Source organism: Tenrec ecaudatus, chromosome 13 (assembly GCF_050624435.1).
Source record: "Tenrec ecaudatus isolate mTenEca1 chromosome 13, mTenEca1.hap1, whole genome shotgun sequence".
Lineage (NCBI taxonomy): Eukaryota > Metazoa > Chordata > Mammalia > Afrosoricida > Tenrecidae > Tenrec > Tenrec ecaudatus.
This window is the reverse complement of record NC_134542.1, coordinates 87,638,324-87,658,350: the sequence shown is the minus strand read 5'-3', so window position 1 is coordinate 87,658,350 and position 20,027 is coordinate 87,638,324. Positions and strand designations below refer to the sequence as shown.

At 48.8% G+C, this 20,027-nt stretch overlaps 1 protein-coding gene across 7 annotated transcripts in view; it reads left to right on the top strand.

Moving 5' to 3' along the window:
• The window catches only part of FMNL2 (formin like 2), a 336,609-nt gene that overhangs the window by 312,624 nt on the left and 3,958 nt on the right, over window positions 1-20,027 (top strand). For all 7 annotated transcript variants that reach the window (XM_075529752.1, XM_075529754.1, XM_075529753.1 and 4 more), the window contains 10 exons: window positions 3,975-4,099; window positions 4,784-4,986; window positions 6,539-6,773; window positions 7,929-7,997; window positions 8,092-8,172; window positions 9,404-9,533; window positions 14,773-14,936; window positions 15,853-15,954; window positions 18,249-18,347; window positions 19,043-19,163. In XM_075529752.1, coding sequence (XP_075385867.1) covers window positions 3,975-4,099; window positions 4,784-4,986; window positions 6,539-6,773; window positions 7,929-7,997; window positions 8,092-8,172; window positions 9,404-9,533; window positions 14,773-14,936; window positions 15,853-15,954; window positions 18,249-18,347; window positions 19,043-19,163 — 1,329 coding nt within the window. The remainder of the gene's footprint in view (window positions 1-3,974; window positions 4,100-4,783; window positions 4,987-6,538; window positions 6,774-7,928; window positions 7,998-8,091; window positions 8,173-9,403; window positions 9,534-14,772; window positions 14,937-15,852; window positions 15,955-18,248; window positions 18,348-19,042; window positions 19,164-20,027) is intronic.

Here is a 20,027-nt window from a genome sequence, read left to right as displayed (position 1 = left end):
CTCTCCTAAGGCCTCTGCTTCCAAGGCTGCCATGATTTTCAGAGCATTTGCCTGGAGTCCCGTGATCAGCGTTAGCTGTCAAGCCTGTCCTAATGCCTGTTCCACAGTTTGACCAACCAGCCACCCGGGTCAGCCTGTTGGATACCAGATAACAACCCAGCCCACCGCGCTCTGCCACTTCCTTACCATTGTCGGAGACACACGTGCCCGGCAGGGTGATGCTCACAGTCAGCAGTGCCTTGTTGCTGCCTTTCAAGGGCCTCCGGTCTACCCCTTTCCTCTAGAACGCTTCTTGCTCTGAAGGATAAAGGTTGCAGGAGAGCCATCGTGGAACGATTGGATCTTGGAAAGTACAACAACAGCAAGCAGAGCACGGCCTCACAAGCTGTAGGAACCCCTCCCATCAAGAGGCCTTTCTGAGTGGCCATGTGTGAACACCATGTCACCATCACCGTGGACCGGGCCCCCTGACTAGGCGTTCCTCTCTGCAGAGTAGTGGCTGTGCCACTTGTCCTTGTCGTGGCTCGCATTGGGAACCTCCTTTCTCGGGCAGCACGCGTGTGACACAGCATCCACGCCCATTCACCTGACCACTGGCAGAAGGAAAGAGCCGAGAGGCTGAGCTGCTCAGGTCCCGTGCTCCCCTCGGAAGGGGCCATGCCCTTCCAGGCTGAATTTGTGCCCGAATCTCTGCCCCAGTGGTTCTCAACCTTCCTAATGCCGCGACCCTTTAATACAGTTCCTCATGTAGTGACCCCCCTCCCCCCAACCATAACATTATTTTCATTGCTATTTCGTCGCTGACATTTTGCTACTGAATCTGGTGACCCCTGTGAAAGGGTCGTTAGACCCCCCGAAGGGGTCACGACCCACAGGTTGAGAACCGCGGCTCTACCCACTTCTCAATTAGTAAAGTCTGCTGACTTCCGTTTGGCGCCCTCAGTTTGAATGTGGGAGCTCTGTGCTCTGCTGATTGTCAGCTGCTACCTTTAGAGGATGGAGCTCTGGTGGTGCTGTGCATTAAGCACCAGCCTGCTAACCACAAGGTCAAGCCCACTGGCCACTCCACTGGAGAAAGATGAGGCTGCCTTCTTCCATAAATACTTACCATCTCAAAAACCCTGTGGGGTAGTTCCACTGTCCTGTAGGTTGCTAAGAGTCAGAATTGACTCGACGGCAGTGAGGAGAGGTCACACGGAATCAGGATGTCCCAGTTGAGTCACGAGACAGACCTGAGCTGATTGCCCCTGGGAAGTCCCAAGCCAGCCAGCAGCAGGGATGTCGCAACCCTCCCTCCAGGAGGCATGTGTGTTCTTGGCCAACATGGGACCATAGGTGGTCCGTAAGTTTATGCCTGAGTGAGAGTTCCCTTTTCAATTTTTAGAGAAAATATCACGAACCTGAAATTAGTGTCTGAAGGCCCAGGCTTGCTGCCACACCGCCAGGGGAAGATGGAGCTGACTCTGCTGACTGGCATAGGGTCCCGAGGGTATTTGTGACTTACCATCGGGGAGTCTGTAGATTGGCTTTCTCTTTAGAAAATGTGTTTGGTCTTCAAAATGGGAGAGTGAGCTTCTGCTGACTACTTTTTCTTTTCAGTTTAAAGCAGTTCTGTTCATATCTTGTAGAATCTCTAGCACAAATATGAGTTGTGAGTGTTTGCAACCGTGGCAATAAACTAGCTTTTTTTTTTCACGTTCTCTCTTCTAAAATGGATTATTTTATTTTTAAACAAAATAAACAATGAGTCAGTCTTCAAGGCAGGCAAGAATGGAAGTGAACTCTTGGATCTGTGCTGCTTTGTGGAACGTGTCCGAGAAGCATGAAATTCTCTGTTAAAAGTGCGTGAACTGCCCGAGCCCCTGGACTCTAACCATGTCTAATTTGTACTTTTCATTTTCCTTATGCTTCCACAAAAGACGGGCCAATCAAGCTTTTCTGTAGGTTGCTCTTCACTGAGTGTGTTGCGTACTTCCCATGCGTTCCTGTTGATCCCACTGTGCCTTGACACCTGTCCGCTCCATCTCGCTTTGACCCATCATTGCATTTGACTCTGTGTCTGCAGGCAGTCTTGCTGTTGCCTCGCTGCCACTGAAGCTTTGCCCGTTCGTTAGTCAACACTGGGAGAGATTGTGGCCCCTCTAGCTGGACAGCCTGTATTTACATACCACCTTCTTTTTGTCCCAAGAACCCAAGGAAGGATGACTTTCAGTTTAAAGCCCTCCATGCAAGAAAGGTGTTCAATCGGTTCTATGGAAAACTGAAGAGCACTTTCACAGAATAAGGAAGAGCGGCAGGGAAAAACCCATTTTCCAGTCTCTTCCCTCTGGTCTCTGCCTCTTTGTGGGACACAAATACCCCCCTCACCTGCGCACGCGCTCTCTCTCTCTCTCTCAGCCACTTTTGTTAGCCTGGGCCCTGGAGACATGGTCACACATGGATATGTCCCTTATTTGAGTCAGTGTCCCCGTCAATAAAACCTCCCCTTGGACAACTTACTTGCCTGTGTTCTGATCTCAGGCCTATTCCTAGTCTTGCTAAAGAGTAGAGAGTAGAGGAGGTACGGTCACCGCAGATCATGAACAGAGTCCTGCGTACCTCTCCCCTCCCATCCCTCCGCTGCCCTCTGTGACTGAAGTGCCACAGCAGAGGGAGGTCTGTTCCTTTACCCCCGCAGGCCTCCATTGCCCTGGGAAGCTTAGACAGGCGGGAGCGCCGGGGAGGCTGACACAGCTGGATAGTGGGGACTAGGGTATCATACTTGGTGGCGGCAAGGCCTGGTTTGGCAAAAAGCTGTGTGTGTCCTGCATGCTTCTGTGTGGATTATAGATGACATTCCTGCTCTTTACATGGCCTTTGTAACTCTGGAGGAACAAGAGGGCCACCCTTTGTCTCCCTGTGAGCAGCCAGCTGTGTGTCACAGTTGCTTGTCTTCTGCACGGGGCGGTTGGAGTGCTCAGTGTCGCTTGCGAATGATGGCAGATGGTGGGTGGGCTCCCAAGGGCAGACGTGTGAAGTAGGGCATTTTTCTGTCTATATCCATGTATAGCTATAGATAACTTAATTACGATGTGTAATTGATAAATGGAATTCGTTTATGCTCATTCTCCCAAAGTAAGATGGTAAATGTTCTTCTGGATCCTAAGAGATCCCCCCTCCTCTGTCTCAGGAGGGTTTCTATGTTTTTAACCACCTAGCTCCACAGAGCTGCGTCCTGGGGAGAATATGTTCTTCCAAAGGAGGGACGATGGGACGGTGGGCAGCCCGAGGAGCGCTACATACTGTCTTGGTGGGTTTCTAAGTGGAACCTATTTCTGTCTTCTTAAACATTTTCTCACTTGGACACTTCTCGGACCTTTTTTGTAAAATAACCCAGCAGCAAATATAAATCCTCATGATCAGAATCTTCCCCAGTGATGGGTTGTTTGGGCCCAAAGTCACCTCTTGTTGATGCTATGGCTTTCCTGGTGGTGGAGGCAGACCCGAATCCTGTCTTCGGGGTTGTTTTGAACTGTACATACTCAAGATCCGAGGTTTTTAGATGTTAAAACTCGGTCACCGATGTCACACGAAGTCACAGAGTGCGTGCGCTATCTGCCACCCAGTGGCATCAGTGAGAACGTTCACTCTCGCACAATTCGTTGGTCGTAAGCATTTGTCCCAATAACGTGGCTGTAAGGCAGCGATCCAAATTCCCGAGTTGTTTTTTGCTTTTTTGTCGATTTTTTATCAGCTCCTGGCCCTTTGACCAGTTTAGCACTACAGGATCGCCCAGTCAACCAAATAAAGGATGACCTCAAGTTACCTTGGCCAAGGCCAGGTGTGATGTTTCCCCTACTTTGAAACCATCCAGGCGCCTCGTGCCAGCCTTCCTCCAGCGTTGAAATGTCATCTGTACGCACTGGGGGCTGAACGTTCCCCAGGTCTCAGGGTCTCGATGGGATCTTAATTTCCTTCTTCTCTGACACCTCCAGCTGTAAAAATTAAGAAGCCAATCAAGACGAAGTTCAGAATGCCGGTTTTCAACTGGGTGGCTCTGAAGCCCAATCAGATCAATGGCACGGTCTTCAATGAAATCGACGATGAGCGCATCCTGGAGGTATTCTTTAGTGACTAGAAACAAGGGAGCATCTCTGTGCAGGAGCCCCCAAACGGGCCTTCACCGACCTACAGGTTCGGGTGATGAATTGTTAGCGTGTTAAGTTCTCTTATGTAACGAAGAACAAGTTTCCTAATGTCCAAGAGTGAAAACACACACTATTCTGTAAGCTGTTTTAAAAGTTATTGAATAACAAATCATTTTGAGCAACTGTGCATGCATATATATATATATATATATATATATATATATATATATATATATATATATATATATATATCAAAAAGCTCATGGAAGACCTCCGTTCTCTTGTCATCCTGTTTTCCTAGTTTTTTGATGCCTCCTAGTATTTGACGCAGATCCTGCCCTTAATTTATCTACAGGTATTGAATCGGACACAGATAAGCACTGAGGAAGCCCATACTTGCCCCTTTTGCTGGGTAGTTTCCATCTGTGTCTGTAAGCTACTGAAAGGCAACTGAACTGTCTAGCCTTTCTTTCATGTGTTACAAGTCTCACTCTCAAAAAATGGGAACCAGGGAAAAGACAGACATTAAGTAGAAAAAGAGAAGAGCCCTCAATAAAATGGTCCTTTAGATAAAAGAAACCCCTAAACATCTAAAAGATGCCCTCCTGTGGGGATTTGTAAGTAGGAGCTAATGTTCTAATTCCATGTCTTTTTAGGATTTAAATGTGGATGAGTTTGAGGAGATATTTAAGACAAAAGCCCAAGGTCCAGCCATTGACCTTTCTTCAAGCAAGCAAAAGATGACGCAGAAGGGCTCAAGCAAAGTCACACTGCTGGAAGCAAACAGGGCCAAAAACCTGGCCATCACTTTACGGAAAGCTGGGAAGACTGTTGATGAGATTTGTAGGGCTATTCACGTGTAAGTTTGGGCACTGTGTGTGGGAAATTACTTCCCACAGTGTTTAGGGTCAACATGAAAACAGCGAAATGATGAATTGATCGCTAACACCAGACTTACCACACGGGTGCAAGGTCTGCGATAAAATGTTGAGACTTTCATGCGTTGGAGGTTCCCATTAGTGTGTACTTCAGAACCGAATTACATGCGAACCCTAAAGAGGCGGACCAGCACTTACCCTAGGGCGTGCTGGACCAGCCTGAGTAATCGATTGCTTTTGAGAAATAGCATCTGGATAGTTACTTCATCTGTTATCTTGGTCTGCTCTCGTGTGGGCCTGCAGCAGCGCTTACATTAAAGGAAAGTCTAGCTGAGTATTGCAGATGTTAGGAAAGGGATGCAAATAGCAGCTTTCGCTGAAGTTTCTGAACTCAATCCAGACTTGTCTCCTACAAATTTGATGACATCGTGGAATGCCACAATCAAGTGCCAAATGCAGATAGGATGCAGGTGTGCACCTTAGTGCACAGCAGTAGGAATCTGTGGATCTTTGCTGTTCAAGACATTTTAAAGCAAGCTCGGTCTGCCTCACTCGGGATTGCATCGGCGGCTTTGCTTTTACTCGCCTCCCTCTTGTCAGGCTCCTCCTCTTGGGGTCATGGTGCCTTAAAGATCAAAGGCTGCATCCAACGCTTCAGGAGCTAGGTCTTCATACGGTGACAGTTCATAAATGTTATTCCGAGCCTCTCGGAGGACTTAATGCCCCGGGAAAAATAACTGGCTCTCTAAAAGTCCACCACTTGCCGTCTTCTTGCATTCCGATTTTAATCTTGTTACACCTTCCTTGTGGGGTGATTACATAGACCTGCTCTTTGAGCTGGACACAAGAACTCTTGGCAGGACGGGCAGTGTTCTTCTGATGTTCCCAGGGTCAGGTCGCTGTGAGTCAGAACCTGCTTGACAGCCCCTGAGAACCACAGCAGTGGACTGCGAAGACATGGTTCACAAGATGAAACAGGTTATAGCGAATACTTCAGTCAGATTGAACACGCATCCACAAAGATCTGAGCTCCTTCCATGCATGTAAGCCAAAATAGTCACACAGGGTAGGCATTTGGATACATTGTTTTCCCCTAAAAAATGAAAGGCTCTCCCAATCTCCCGGTCGCATTGAAATGAGTGACAGTATTCACTAACTGTGTTGTACGTCTGCTTATAATCTTCATTTTATTATGGAGCCGTTCTCCTCATTGCCGGGGAAACCATGTCCTTGAACCACTGAACTACTTAGACACTTCCTTCCTTCATTCTGCCTGTTCCTACTGTCCTGACAGTTCATGGTTTGAGACACTGAACTGACCTTACCAATCGCCTGAAGGTCGAGCGGCAGCCTGTGCGGCTCAGGTTTTCAGGAAGGACCAGTTGCTTGATCTGTCGTCAGGAGCCGGTGCCAGGGTCGGTCTTTGCAGTGCCTACTCTTGAGCTCAGTGCTGAAGTAGCTCCTGGTGCCATTGAAGCCTGTGGGGTGCGGGGAGGGTTTCCCCCACACCGACTTCTCTCCACCTGTCTGCAGATTTGACCTGAAGACGCTGCCTGTGGACTTTGTGGAGTGTTTGATGAGGTTCTTGCCAACTGAGAACGAGGTGAAAGTGCTTCGGCTCTACGAGCGGGAACGGAAGCCCCTGGAGAACCTGTCGGATGAAGACCGGTTCATGATGCAGTTCAGCAAAATCGAGAGGCTCCTGCAGAAGATGACCATCATGGCCTTCATTGGGAACTTTGCCGAGAGCATTCAGATGCTGACGCCTGTGAGTGGGCCTGCTCGGAGGGTCGGGGACGCGCCCCATAGCGACAGTAGAGGCTTGGGGGCTCCAGAGGCTCTTCCTGAGAACGTGATCGATGGTGTTTCAATTACGCGTACAAAATGAATTAGAAAAATCATGGAAGCTTGAAAAAACGGTGTTTGTTCCACCCTGTCTTACAGGGTTGCTATGAGTCAGAATCAACTTGATGACAGTGTTTGATTTCTAGTTGCGTTTTTAATACTGCTATTTTCCCGAGAAAGAATGCCACTTTCTAGGTCTTCAGCTAGCCATCCGCTGGGGTTCCAGGGCCCTTCAGTACTGTGGGCCAGGGAAATCCTTTCCTCAAACTTGGCTCTCTGAAGAGTCCAGTCTTCCAGCTTGGTCGGCATGACTGAAAATATTACTTTCATTTTTAGAAATAGCTTATTCATTGAATGGACTTACAGCTTTCATTTGGAATATTAAATATATCACAGGAATCTTTTTCCTTTGACATGTAGTGCATCAGTCTGTGGCAATTCAGAAATAATAGCCAGCCATCTGTTTCTTGTTCTATTGAGTGAATTTGGTAGAGAACTTTATAAATATCAGAAACTTCAGTCCTTTCCCAGTTCTGTTTCTAAATAAACTTGTTAGTTACTGATTGTGGTAGCGTGCCTGTTGAAAAACGTGTTCTAAGAATTTCTGCAGAATCATTACACCCCCTTTGTCCCCCCCAGTGCTTGGCGGCTCCATTGATGTGTAACTGTAGCATATCAGTTTATATCGACTTTTTCGTGTTTGTTTACAAGAACATAATTTTTATGTATTTCATGACTAGAAGGGGTAGGCAAAGAGCTGGATCCTACTAGAAGATGCTGTTGACCCTTAACTGTGATCTCATTGGTTACTGATTTTGCGATAAACAAGTTTTCCTAATACTTGTTACTGGTAACAGTTATGGAAAAAAATGAATTGGTAATGGTAAGGTTACCTAAGTTCCCATGGGACAACTTCAGTGTATTATGCTGAGGAAAAATATAGTCCTACCATTAGGGTATTCAGGTTTAAATGCAGGCCTGTGTTTCTGTGTTAATTTTTAATTTACAGTTAGAATTTCCAATTTTTAACATGTCTTTTTCACCTCCCTCCCGCCCTCTACCTTTGACTGGAACCAAGCAACTACATGCTGTCATCGCGGCATCTGTCTCGATCAAGTCATCCCACAAACTCAAGAAAATTCTAGAGGCAAGTGGCGTTTTGCTCCTGTGCGTGTGCCGAGACGCTGGCTGCCTGCGAGGCTGTACTTACTGAGGGCCTGCTCTTCTCTCCCTGCTTGCAGATCATCTTGGCCCTTGGAAATTATATGAACAGCAGTAAGCGAGGAGCAGTGTATGGATTTAAACTTCAGAGTTTAGATCTGGTGAGTGTACTCAAGAAATGAAAACCCTGCGAAGGAGGAACCAGCTGGCAGCGGCTGGGTTTCGGGTCGGAGAGAGGCTGTCTTTGGGGGCTGGAGTGAGGTTTCTGGATGAAGATTCGCTGCCTGTGGGAGCTCAGCTGGCACACGTTTCCTGTTGGCGGCTGTGCTTAGAGGCTTAAAAATGACTCAGACCCTTTAACTCAGTGTTTCCATAGCGAGGACTCTTCCCTCCGGAGTCCGGGTTTGGTTGATGCTTTTGATTTCTCATTGCGCATCAGCACCCGCACGCCGAAAGCCCAACATTTGGGAAACGATCCGGTATGTTCCAACAGTAGTTCACACAGTGGACTCCTCTTCCACTGTTAGAAACTGGATGCCCAGAAATGGATGACTCCGTTTGTTAAGGATCCAGGGTAGTCATTTGCATGTAGATTTGATCTCCACTCAGTAAAGCATGTAGGGAAACAAGACGGAGTGGAAATAGATTAAACTGTGCATAGAGAGGCTGGCGAGATGATGGAATAACACTTTCCCCTGCTTTATATTTTTTTAATGTTTCGATGATGTAAAAGGGTGCTCTGCTTCCTGGAGTCAAAACCCTGCGTGGAACTCTCCCTCCACCCCTCGCCCCCCCACCCCCTTCATCTTATGGGGCTAGAGCAATTCCATGTGGGAAGGTCACTTGGAGGGCTGAAGGCCAAGCCAGAGACACCTGCGTGTTTGAGCAGGGCCGTCCAGGCAGTCACACAGTGCAGGGACTGTGCAGATTGAGCGCCTCAGCGCCAACAGCATGGCAGTGGAGCATCTCTGCCTGGGATCGTGAGAGACTCGGGAATGCGAGGACACAGCTATGTATGAAGACTGCAGGTGGGACCGCGGTGTGTAAAGGGCACCCCCGCGCACTGCCGACTCCTCGCTTCCCTTCGCCCCTGTTCATCCACTGTGCTGCGCGTTACAGCAAAGGTGCCGGCTTGAAGCAGGGGCCGAGATGTACATTGTTAGGCGGTGAGAGCCAGCCCTCACGTACAGCACACCCCTAGTCAGGACGCCCTCCACGTGGTTCATCATCAAAGAATGGCATGTACCTTGAGCCTCTCCTGGGAACATTCACGGTCACCCACTGGACAGACGCCCTAGGTATTCACACTGAGAGAGCAAATGGCATCTGGTGGGAAACACTCTGCTGTCACCTTTTGTTCCTGCCCCCAACCCACATTTCTTTTGTTTTCAGCTCCTAGATACAAAGTCAACCGACCGGAAACAAACCCTGTTGCATTATATATCCAATGTTGTGAAAGAAAAATACCACCAAGTGACCCTGTTTTATAACGAGCTTCATTATGTGGAGAAGGCTGCTGCAGGTATTTGATTTCACCGTTGACCTTGCTTCCTGCCTCTCATCTTGGGGGGACCAGACCCCGTTTAGGCCACAGGCCGAGCCTCTTCTAAAAGGCCTCCCGGAAGCAGTCAGGTGCTCCAAGCCGAAGCCGATGGACTCTGGTGCCGTGCTCTCCCGAGAGCAATTTCACACACAGGCATGGAGGGGCCTCGTTGGGCCTCGTGGACCTGTACTCTCCTGCTCTTACCCTCTTTGTTCTTTTGCTGCTGTTTGAACTTTGAAAAAGTGAACCGAAGACAACCAACAGACACTTTAGTTTGATTGGATGCTGCCAACTTGGTTCAGCGGTGGCCTTTCTAAATGTTTCCCCTTACGCCCAGGTGAAATTATCTCTGCTTCTTTGGTAGTTAACTTTTCTTTTTCTTTAACATTTTTATTGGCACCTAATGCACATTATCATACAATTCACTAGTTCAATCGTTCGATCATATCAAGAAGAACTGCACAATCATCACCACAATCCATTTTAGAACATTACCCCCCCCCAATGGGTAAATCGCCTTTAAAATCAGTTATGTACTGACAGTCCACTCTAGTACTCCCCCCCCCCCACCTTCATTACTTATTCCTGAGATCTCCTCACCCTTCCTGTCTCCCAGGACACATCCCCTATAGATCCGTGCATCCGTTATTACCTCTATACATCCACTTCTTGTGTGCTTCACAAACTGGGAAACCCAGTAGAAACAATAAAAAACAATTGAAATAAAGTGGTAAGGATAAAACAATATAAAGATAAAAATACAAATAGTAAGAGAGAAAAGACCACCCTCAATATTTAAACAGCCAGGGAGAATTTTGGTATGTGGAACACGCATGAAATACTTACACCTAGAACAAAATCTGGTTGGGTCAATAGGAGGTCAGCTGACCAAATATCAAGTTCAATCCAGTATAATCAAGATTACAATGACCTCTGCCTGACAGACTGTTCAAGGCCCTTGCCTCTGGCTAGTGGGGGTCTGCCAGTAGCTTACGTACTCTTAGTAGTTACACAGCAGATGAGCTTTGGGCTCCCAAACCTTCGATGTCCTCCATAGCTTTCTGCCAGTTTAGCTCTGGTACTTCTCCCTTCATCATTTGCATTTTGTAATTGTCATCACACAAGCTGGTGTGCTCCTTCCATATGGACTTAGTTAACTCAGGGCTTAGATGGCTGCTTGTTTGAATACAATCCTTTAAGACCCCAGACACTATTCCTATTGATAGCCGGGCACCAACTACTTTCTTCGCCACACTTTGCTATAGCACCCTTATCTTCAGTGATCCTTTCATGAAGGTGAGTACCAAGCAGGGCTGTGTTATCAGAACTATCTGTTCTTGAACTGGGGTCAGAGTTCATTAGGAGGAGCCCAAATCCATCTGCATGACCATGGAGTATGCACGACTCAGCCATACTAGGACAAAATTGCAGCCTCCTAAGACCAACTACACCAATAACAGCAACAAACAAAAAGAAAAAGCAAAAAAAACAAAAAAACAAAACAAAACCCTAAAGACAGGAAAACAAAAATCCATAGAAACAAAAACATACAATATTGTCTATCATCCCACTGGGGTGTAAGGCGATTACACTGATTGATCCCACCCTCTGGCATTGTTGGTATGAGTGTATGCAAGTACATTTCCAAGTAGAGCCGCGACCCGTGAGTGGTTGTCCTTCACAGTTTAATCTCCCATTCGATTGGGCTCTGTGTACTCTACGTTTGGGGATTGGTACCAGGGTGCACCTGCCTGGATCAGTTCTTTTAAGGTAGTGCTTCTCAATCTTCCTAATGCCGCGACCCTTTAATACAGTTCCTCATGTTGTGGTGCCCCCCCCCCCCCAACCATCAAATTATTTTGGTTGCTACTTCATCACTGTCATTCTGCTACTGTTATGAATTGGGCGACCCCTGTGAAGGGGTCGTTCGACCCGTCGGTTGAGAACCTCTGCTCTAAGGGAAGCTCCCGGCCCAGTAGATCAAAACCTGTCATGTCACTGCCAGGTGGGCATCGAGGTACTAAATATATGGTGATTCTGGACCCCTTTCCATTGGCACCCACCAAGCCAGGGTTTCCTTCCACTTCCACAGTCATGGGTCAGCCACTCTCTTATTTTTCCGTGAGAGGCATTTTTCTCATTTGAAATCACCAGTAACTCGGATAGCTGGACTGTCCCTGGTGATACTACCCCATTGTATAGGTGAAACAGTGGACACCTTTAAATACCTGGCCCAGGGTGATCTTGTTAGAACATGATAGAAGCGAGCCTAGGCATCCCAGGTGCCATGTTTCCTCAACCACGTTAGGGGAGAAAAAAGGTTGTGCACATCGATGTGGGAGTTCGTGATTCTCAAGTTTCATCTTGGACCCTTGATAAGCAGGGTGGTTATTATAAATTCAGATTCCTAAGGCCAATCCCAAGCGCACGGATTAGATCTTTGAGGGCAAGCCCATCTCTAGCTTCTTCACACCAAGTTACTGAGCCTCACTGCTGCCGTGTTCACTGCCCTCTAGCACGTGGTTGTCAAGTTCTGCTACAATGGTTTGCACACCCTGTGTGCTTCTGACGCGCGTGATCATATCTATCTGTTTATTTTGAAATTCTCAAACCTTACAGCCATTTCCATGATGGGGACACGTAAGGGGGGGGGTTGGATGACACACCACTGTCGGGACAGAAGCTGCTGAGGCCCCGGTGGAGACCGAGAAGGGTGGATGTGATTGTCATTACTATGAAGAACTCTAGGGCATCGCGGTGGTTTCACACTGGGCTGTGATCTCAGCTGTCAGGGGTGCGAAGCCACCAGCCCCTCCACAGGAGAAAGATGGGGCTTCCTACTCCTATAAAGGACCATCTTGGAAATGGCCAGGGGCAGTTCTGCCCTGTAGGGTCACCGTTAGTTGGCATGGCTCATTCTCCGTAAGAACCCTGAGACGAGCCGAGACAGGCCTTCCGAGGGAGGGCTTGCTGATTTCTCTGGCACTTCCAGTTCTACTCTGGCTGAATGCTTTTCCTCCGTTTAAGTTGCCCTTGGCCTGGATTGAACCCCGAACCAAATGTACTACCTTTGGATTAATCCTAACACAGAATGGCCCTATGTAGAGTTTCCCCGACTGCAGCCCTTTTCAGGAACAAGCCAACTCATCTTTCTTCTATGGAGCAGCCAGTGGATTTGAACCATCAACCTTGCAGTTTGCAAGCAGCCCAATGTCCAACCCACAGCACCCCGAGAGTAACGTCAAATTCTAATTAAGGAAAATGTTAAGAAGGGATTTTCCGTCTTTACTAATTTGTAACACATTTGATTTGACTCAAACAAGATCCTCAAAAGTACTATTTGAAGAAACAAAAATAAGTAGGGAAGATGAGATTGAGGCACCCTGTGATTGGACTCTTCTTTCTCGGTTTGCTTGCTGATGCTCAGGGGACTGAGGCAGATTCTCTATCCCCTCGTTCAGTGTTGTTTGTCCCCGCAGTCTCTGCCCCCTTGCCATTTGGTCACTCCATGCACAGCATTGAGGGCCTCCTGTGACCTTGGCAATGTTGGAAGCAATGAGAATCAGGTGGACAAGCCTTTGTGCAATTTGTGAGGGGAAAGCATGTACCACATTGTTCATCAACCAGCCATTTGCAAAGCTGAACCAGGAAACGAGTGGGCTGATGGGGCTGAACCGCCAGAGGAGCTGGGTCAGGAGCCGTGCTATAGGGGGTGGGGATGGGGGCTGTACTGCTGATGGAAAGGTCCAGGAAGAACCATTCTGACATAAGGAAAGGTGCTCAGCCTAAAATCAGGAGCTAGCTGTCCAAGGTTTCTTCCAGGCCTCATGGTCCCTGGAGCTGAAGTCCAGTCGTTCCATTGCTCCCCCTGCTGGAGAGCAGCAGCAGTTCAGAAGGGAACACTTGGAAACTTGGGTAAGAGGATTAATGCCTTGAACCTATCATGGTTTAGGAACTTCCTAGCTTCCAGGCTGTCTCATCAAAGAAGAGGGATATTTGTGTATGATCACTGGAGTTGAATGCTGTTCTTGTTAATTCAACTCTTTCTCTGTCCCGTCCTAGAACAGGCCGCATGGATTAGTTTTCCGGGGCAAAGCTTCTTAAGTGGTGGGTCTCAGCTCTGCACAGTCACCCCCCACAGTTGTGTAACTGAATGCCAGGGCAGCAAAAAATTGGGCAAAAATAAAAGGTTTCTGAATGCACAGCGACCAAACGTTACTTAGAAGTCAAACGCACAGTGAATCCGAGGTGTTCAGGGGTGTGGGTCAAGAGTGGGAAGTTTCAGAAGCGCTGGGCCGGAGGCTTAGAAACACATTCCTTCTCTCCTGGTTCTACAAGCTAAGTGCTCGTCTCCAAGTGTCAGCCAGGCCATGGAGTCTCCGGAGGCTGGAGAGCAAACCTGATGCATTACCGAGTACCCGCCCCTTGGCAAGGACAAACTTTTGTCCCATAGCCTGTAAAATCCAGGATAGAAATGTAAGCTTCTGCTTGTGCAACCCCTTTGGTTTGCCCCAGCCAGCCACCGCCCGCTCCCCTCCCCACCAGGAGGAAATACTGGGCTAGAGGGAGATGTGTCCTGTCTCTCCACCTTCTTGTAGCTGCAGCAGAGCCTAATCTTGGCCTCTGTTTTTCCATGATCTTCCTGTTGGTGTCCTTCCTGTGTATCCACTTACAGGAATTAGGATCCACCCTTCTCCCACAGGGCCTCACGCTAACTGATATCTACAGATGGAGTTGGGGTGTCAGTATTTACTTTTGTTGCACACAGTTCACTCCATCGCACCATGTACACTCTGTATCATTCTATTACTCGCTGGAAAATTGGGTTGGGTTGGTTAGTAAAAGTGAATTCACCCACGTGGGGGTAGATGAGATCGCAATGGATGAAAGCAAAATGCCCGCGCGTTGTTGAATGTACAGCTGACAATCTCTGTTAGCCTTCACCGGAGTCACAGTAAAACGCTTACACAAATAATAAAGATCATTTTAAGAGGAGTTAGCACATGTGAAAAACTTAATGCAGTGCTTGATGGTGAGCACTCAGTAAAACTCACATTCAAGGACCATGGTTCCAAAAGCCAGAAACTAGGTGCAAGGCCCTTCAGCATCTTTGTTTCTCTCTCTTAAGAGTCTCCTTAGAGCTTGGCTCACCGGCTAGACTGGCTGTGGTTTTGACTCTCCCAGCTGTGTTCACTGGGCTTTGTCTTCTCTACTTCAGTCTCCCTAGAGAATGTGCTGCTGGATGTCAAGGAGCTCCAGAGGGGCATGGACTTGACCAAGAGGGAGTACACCATGCACGACCATAATACACTGCTGAAGGAGTTCATCCTCAACCACGAGGGGAAGCTGAAGAAGCTGCAGGATGACGCCAAGATAGCACAGGTGAGGACAGGGGCCCCTGGACAGCCAGAGTGCTCCAGAGCGACTTGGATCACACAGGTGCTGCTTGGGATCCTATTGGCGGAGTTGCTGAGGGGGAGATTTGTGACAGAATTTGTGATTAGCATGGGTGGTTGGTGGAGGGCGGTGATCTTTCTGAATGTTGGCCCCAGGAAAGCCCTGACATGCTTACTGTCGTTTTCTAACTTTGGATCTTCACCTTCTTCGCCAGAGTCCCTCCCTGCCCTACCCCACTCGCTGTACTGCTAGACTCTCTCCTGAGTCCTGTATTCAGCGAAACCACCTTGTATCAAGCCTGTGCTTATCAAAGCAGGGTTCCAGGTGTATCGGCTGTCTGTGGAGCACATTCTCACATGTTAAACTCTCCTGGTTTTGCCAAAACCCCCAAACCAATGAGCCAAGTAGTGGCGAATGAGCTGTGCGCTAGCAAGGAAGGGAAAGCAAAGCGTGGCTGGGGCTCCGAAAGCAGACCGATTGGAAAGGCTCTGACCCGCCCGTCTTGCTTTAGTGAAGGATTGGGGCAGAGGCTGTCTTCAGTGGGCCTACTTTAGGGAGGACTGGAACAGAGGCTGGATTTGGAGTCAGAGCAGCTGATCAGAGGCCCCCTAACCATATGAAGGAGTGCTGCCGTGTGGCCTTAGAAGCCCTGGCAGGGATGACCTCTGTGAAGGTCACATCCTTCCCATGGATGGGTTCCTGCATCCCCTGAAGGCGTCTCCTGGTTGCCTGTCACGGCATATGGAGGGGCGGCATCTCTTGAAGGTGATGCTAGGTGGCACAGGCGCCAGGCTGCTACTGTCTCCTTGCCGCTACTTAGCTCTCCTCCACCTTTTCCCCCATGACCCCAAGTTCAAATGCTGGAATTCGTGAAATTCAAGAGAAATTTGCTTCTTCATAGGACGCCTTTGATGATGTCGTGAAGTATTTTGGAGAAAACCCCAAGACGACCCCGCCCTCTGTCTTCTTCCCGGTCTTTGTCCGGTTTGTGAAGGCCTATAAGGTAACTGGGATCCTGGCCCTCGCTGCCATCCTCTGTCCTCTCGGGTGGCTACTCTGGTGACCAGGACAGGCTGGTGAGCCCTTGTGGAGCCTGAGAGCTTCTTGGGCCCTCCAGACATGCTTCACGTACCTTCACCGAGGAAATGCTGGGGCTCAACTGGGGGTTGGTGGGGAGGGGGAGCTCTTGGCTGGCTCCATGAGAATTCACTGGGGCAGGTGAGGCACTCCAGTGCTCGTGTTGCCCCCCGGCAGTTCACCCATCCAGGTGAGATGTGAGGGGCTTAGGCAGGTGCAGGTCTCGGAGAGGACCTGCGTGTAAACTACACCGCTGGAAGCACCGAAGAAGTGAGGCCTGCGGCAGAGCTGAGGACCAGATCCAGACTGGGCTAGGTTTTCAGCCTGTATTGATGCCATTCTTCCTTCTCTCTCACTGCCCTCGAGCAGAGGCCAGCTTAGAGCTCCAGGACAGGACAGGGTGGAACTGTCCCTGGGAGTTTGTCACTTGATGGAAGGAGAAACCCTGCCGTTCTCCAGAGATTGGTGTCATTAGGAATGGAAATTCTCTGGTGTTGCTTTGTCTGGACCAGTAATGGTCCTTCTATTAAAAGGAGAAGGCCTCTTTGGCATTCCAAGGCCCAAGGTCTTTAAAAGGCGTGAGAACCAAGGAGCATGCACCTGAAGAATTCCACGAGGGAGTAGAGACTTTTGAGCCATATGGGAGACATTTCAAATGATACTCTCGGGGCTTGTCTGCATAGAGCATTCCATGTGAAGGGCAGATCACTTCCTGGTTCTCTCAGAGGCTGATGGCTTAAGGAAATCGTGAGGCCTTTTGCCGAATCTCAAAAGGATCGGATGTTTAGCCACTTTCCCCAGCATGGCTTAGTGCCGTGGGGAGGATCTTAAGTTGCTATCAGAAGTGTCCTTGGCAGTGAGCAGAGCACAGACTCCCAGGGTGAGGCAGTGGAAGGTCACCTGTTCGCCACTCGAGGTTGGAGGTCCCTGTCTGTGGGGTGCAGGTGCCTGGGGCTCTATGCATTTCAAGCAAGAAATTACAGGTCTCAATTCTCAAGAGGATATAGATGCTGATCTAAAGTTGTAGGAGACCATTTGAGAAATGCCTCTGCTTGCTTGCAAAGGCAGACCCGCCAGTAGGACCATGTGCAGAGCAGGGGGCAGTGTGAGGTGCGGCTGGGGGACCGGTGGCAGATGGCGATTGCTCCCAGGGGTCGTGTGCAGCACTGACGGGGTGGGGTGTTTTACTTGCCCTCGATGGCATACTCTACCTCCCTGTCTGTCTGGCACTGACTTGGGACTCGTGCACGATGGTGCTGTTCTAGGAACTTTGGGAGCTGCTCTCTTTTCCCTTTCCAAGTCCGAGCCAAAGGGGAGAGAAAAGCAATAGAGCTCAAACGTAAGCATTTTTTGCTCCACATCCGACACAACTCAGCAGATCCACAGCTGGACAGTTAGAAGTCTCTTTAGAGAGATAACTTAAGGGAGTACATGAGAGGGCCAGGCTGAGGTGGATCTGCTGCGTTTCCTCTCCCATATTTGTCCGCCTAGTCACTCTGCCTCCCTTGGGAAGGAGTTTGCTGTGGAGAGAGCCCAATTGTGTTGCTCGGTTAAGGTCTCCAAGGGAATAAGAGGCCAAGGGAAATGGTGTTTTCGCCTGAAAGTGGGGGGAGAGAGGGAGGCTGAAGAATCTTACATCCTTGCTTGTAGACAAGTGATATGTAGGTAGATAGATTCTGGAAGCAAAACAAACATCCTGAGGCGCAGTTATCTAAAGAGTAGGTCCCCACCACATGGGCAGGAGTGAGACAATCAGAGCAGAGACAGCCATCCAGAAAGGACATCTGGGTAAGATGACTGTCCTGCTGCTTGATCTTAGAGGTATCATATACACACAGTGGAATGAGGACTAAATGTAGACATAATGTAATTTTAATTTCAAAACTCAAGGTCACTCCAACTCCTAGATATTCTAAACCACAGGCTCCAACGTTTATTTGGCTTACTGCTCCCTTTTCTGGGGGTGGGTGCAGAGAAAATTATTCGGCAACCCCTGGCAATGAACACAGGTCAGGATAGTGTAGCTACCTGGGTTTGCTGCCTCCCCAAATCAGTCCACCACTCTGCCTGTCCCCAGGGGTACGTTTATCGGAAACACTGTTCCAAACCTTCAGTTTACTCCAACTTCTGGTTCACTGAGGAATCCTTAAGTTTCCCTTTTTAAGACCTGAGCTTTGTCAGTTTTATTGACCTCGTTTTTGTTTGTTTGGATTCAACCAGCAAGCTGAAGAGGAAAATGAGCTGAGGAAAAAGCAGGAACAAGCTCTTATGGAAAAACTCCTGGAGCAAGAAGCTCTGATGGAACAGCAGGACCCAAAGGTAAGACGCGCTGGGCCAACAAGGGCGTGCGTGTGAGAAGCTGAGCCTCCTCTGGGCAGCAGCAGGCCGCCTGGCGCTCCGCACGTCCTGCAGCCTGACCAGTGGTTCTCTCCTTCACTGGATGAAGCCGAATGCTTATTTGGATGTAGTTTCCAAGAGACCTGGGATGGACATCTAAGTTGGTTGTATTGACTGAGGATAGGAAGGCTTCACGGGAATGCCCGTTGGTGCGGGGTCCTCCTTATGTGCAGGAAGGCTTAGCTAGGCAAAGTGGCAGAGTAAGCATTTCAGGGATGGAATGGTCCCAGGTAAAGACCATGAAGGTGAGTAACATTTTTAAAAGTAGACGAGCATTACTGGCTGTCTCACTGCCACAGGTCCAGCCGTCAAGACTCGTTGCACCCGTTTAAAAAGGAGATGGTTCTTACTATGGCCACAGGGTCTAGCCTTCCCGTGTCAGCTGGAGTTTTGTGTAGTTTCAATGCTTCTGTTCCCTCTTCCACCACCCCCACCCGCCCCCCCCCCCCAAAAAAAAAAAACTATCTGACTGCCTTTGAACAGTGTGGCATGGCTGCTGTTTGTATTTCTGCCTGAGGCTACTCACCAGCAACACAATGCTCAGACATTTTGATTTCTCCCAAATCCCAGTGTGGGTCCCGGCAGGACTGACCATCTGCCTCGTTCCTTCCTTTCAGTCTCCCCATAAATCCAAGAGACAGCAGCAAGAGCTCATTGCAGAGCTAAGGCGGCGCCAAGTTAAGGATAACAGACATGTGTACGAGGGGAAAGACGGTGCCATCGAAGATATCATAACAGGTAAGAAAGAGGCTGGCCTCATGCGGATAGTGCCTTCTTTTGTCCAGGGTTTGCAAGCCCTTCAGATTCAGAATACAGGGAAATTGTGCATTAGTGTTTGTAATAAATATATAATAGCATGCCAAAGAACACCAAGTCTCTTTAAAAACTCCAGCTGTTTCTCAGTATCATTGAAATCTTGTACATTTCAAGAGGGCTAGTTCTCCTGGTGGTTTTCCACGTTCTTTACTGTGCTCCCATGTTCCCTTTTCCTCTCCATCTGCCTGGCTCATGAGCATCGTAGACAAGGCCCCTTCAGCTCTGTGCTGACCACTGTCTATGCAGGCTTTCCCAGCAAGCTTCCCTTTACTCCTTCAGTGGGAGGCCTGGCGGCACAGGGGTTCCAAGTTGGGCTGCAGTCCATAAAGTCAGAGAATTATACCCACCCCACCATTAGTCTCAGAAACCCACCAGGGAAGTTCTACCCTGTCCAATATTCAAAGTAACTGCCCTGAAAACCAATACAAACTCAGAGGCAGATACTTTTACTGATGAGCCAACAGTCTTTCATTAAGTCGGAACTGGTGCCTCGTCCAGCTTGGTTGTTGTGATGAAGCCTTGCTGCTGGAACCGCCCTGGAGTTTGGGCTCTGTGCTACAGCATACCTCTAACTTGGGCACTGCCTTGCGTCGTGGCAGCAAGTGTCTTTCCTATCTGTCGAGCTGTTTATCAGCTTCCAAAATACAAAGACATTTTATCATGGGGAATGAGTGTTGTGCTTGGAACGCTTTCTATTTTCGACCCCCTCCAAAGCTGCAGATTGAGGAACTCTTGCGTTCACGCATTTGGGTTTATGCCCCCTTTCTAGCCCCCCCCCGCCCCCAG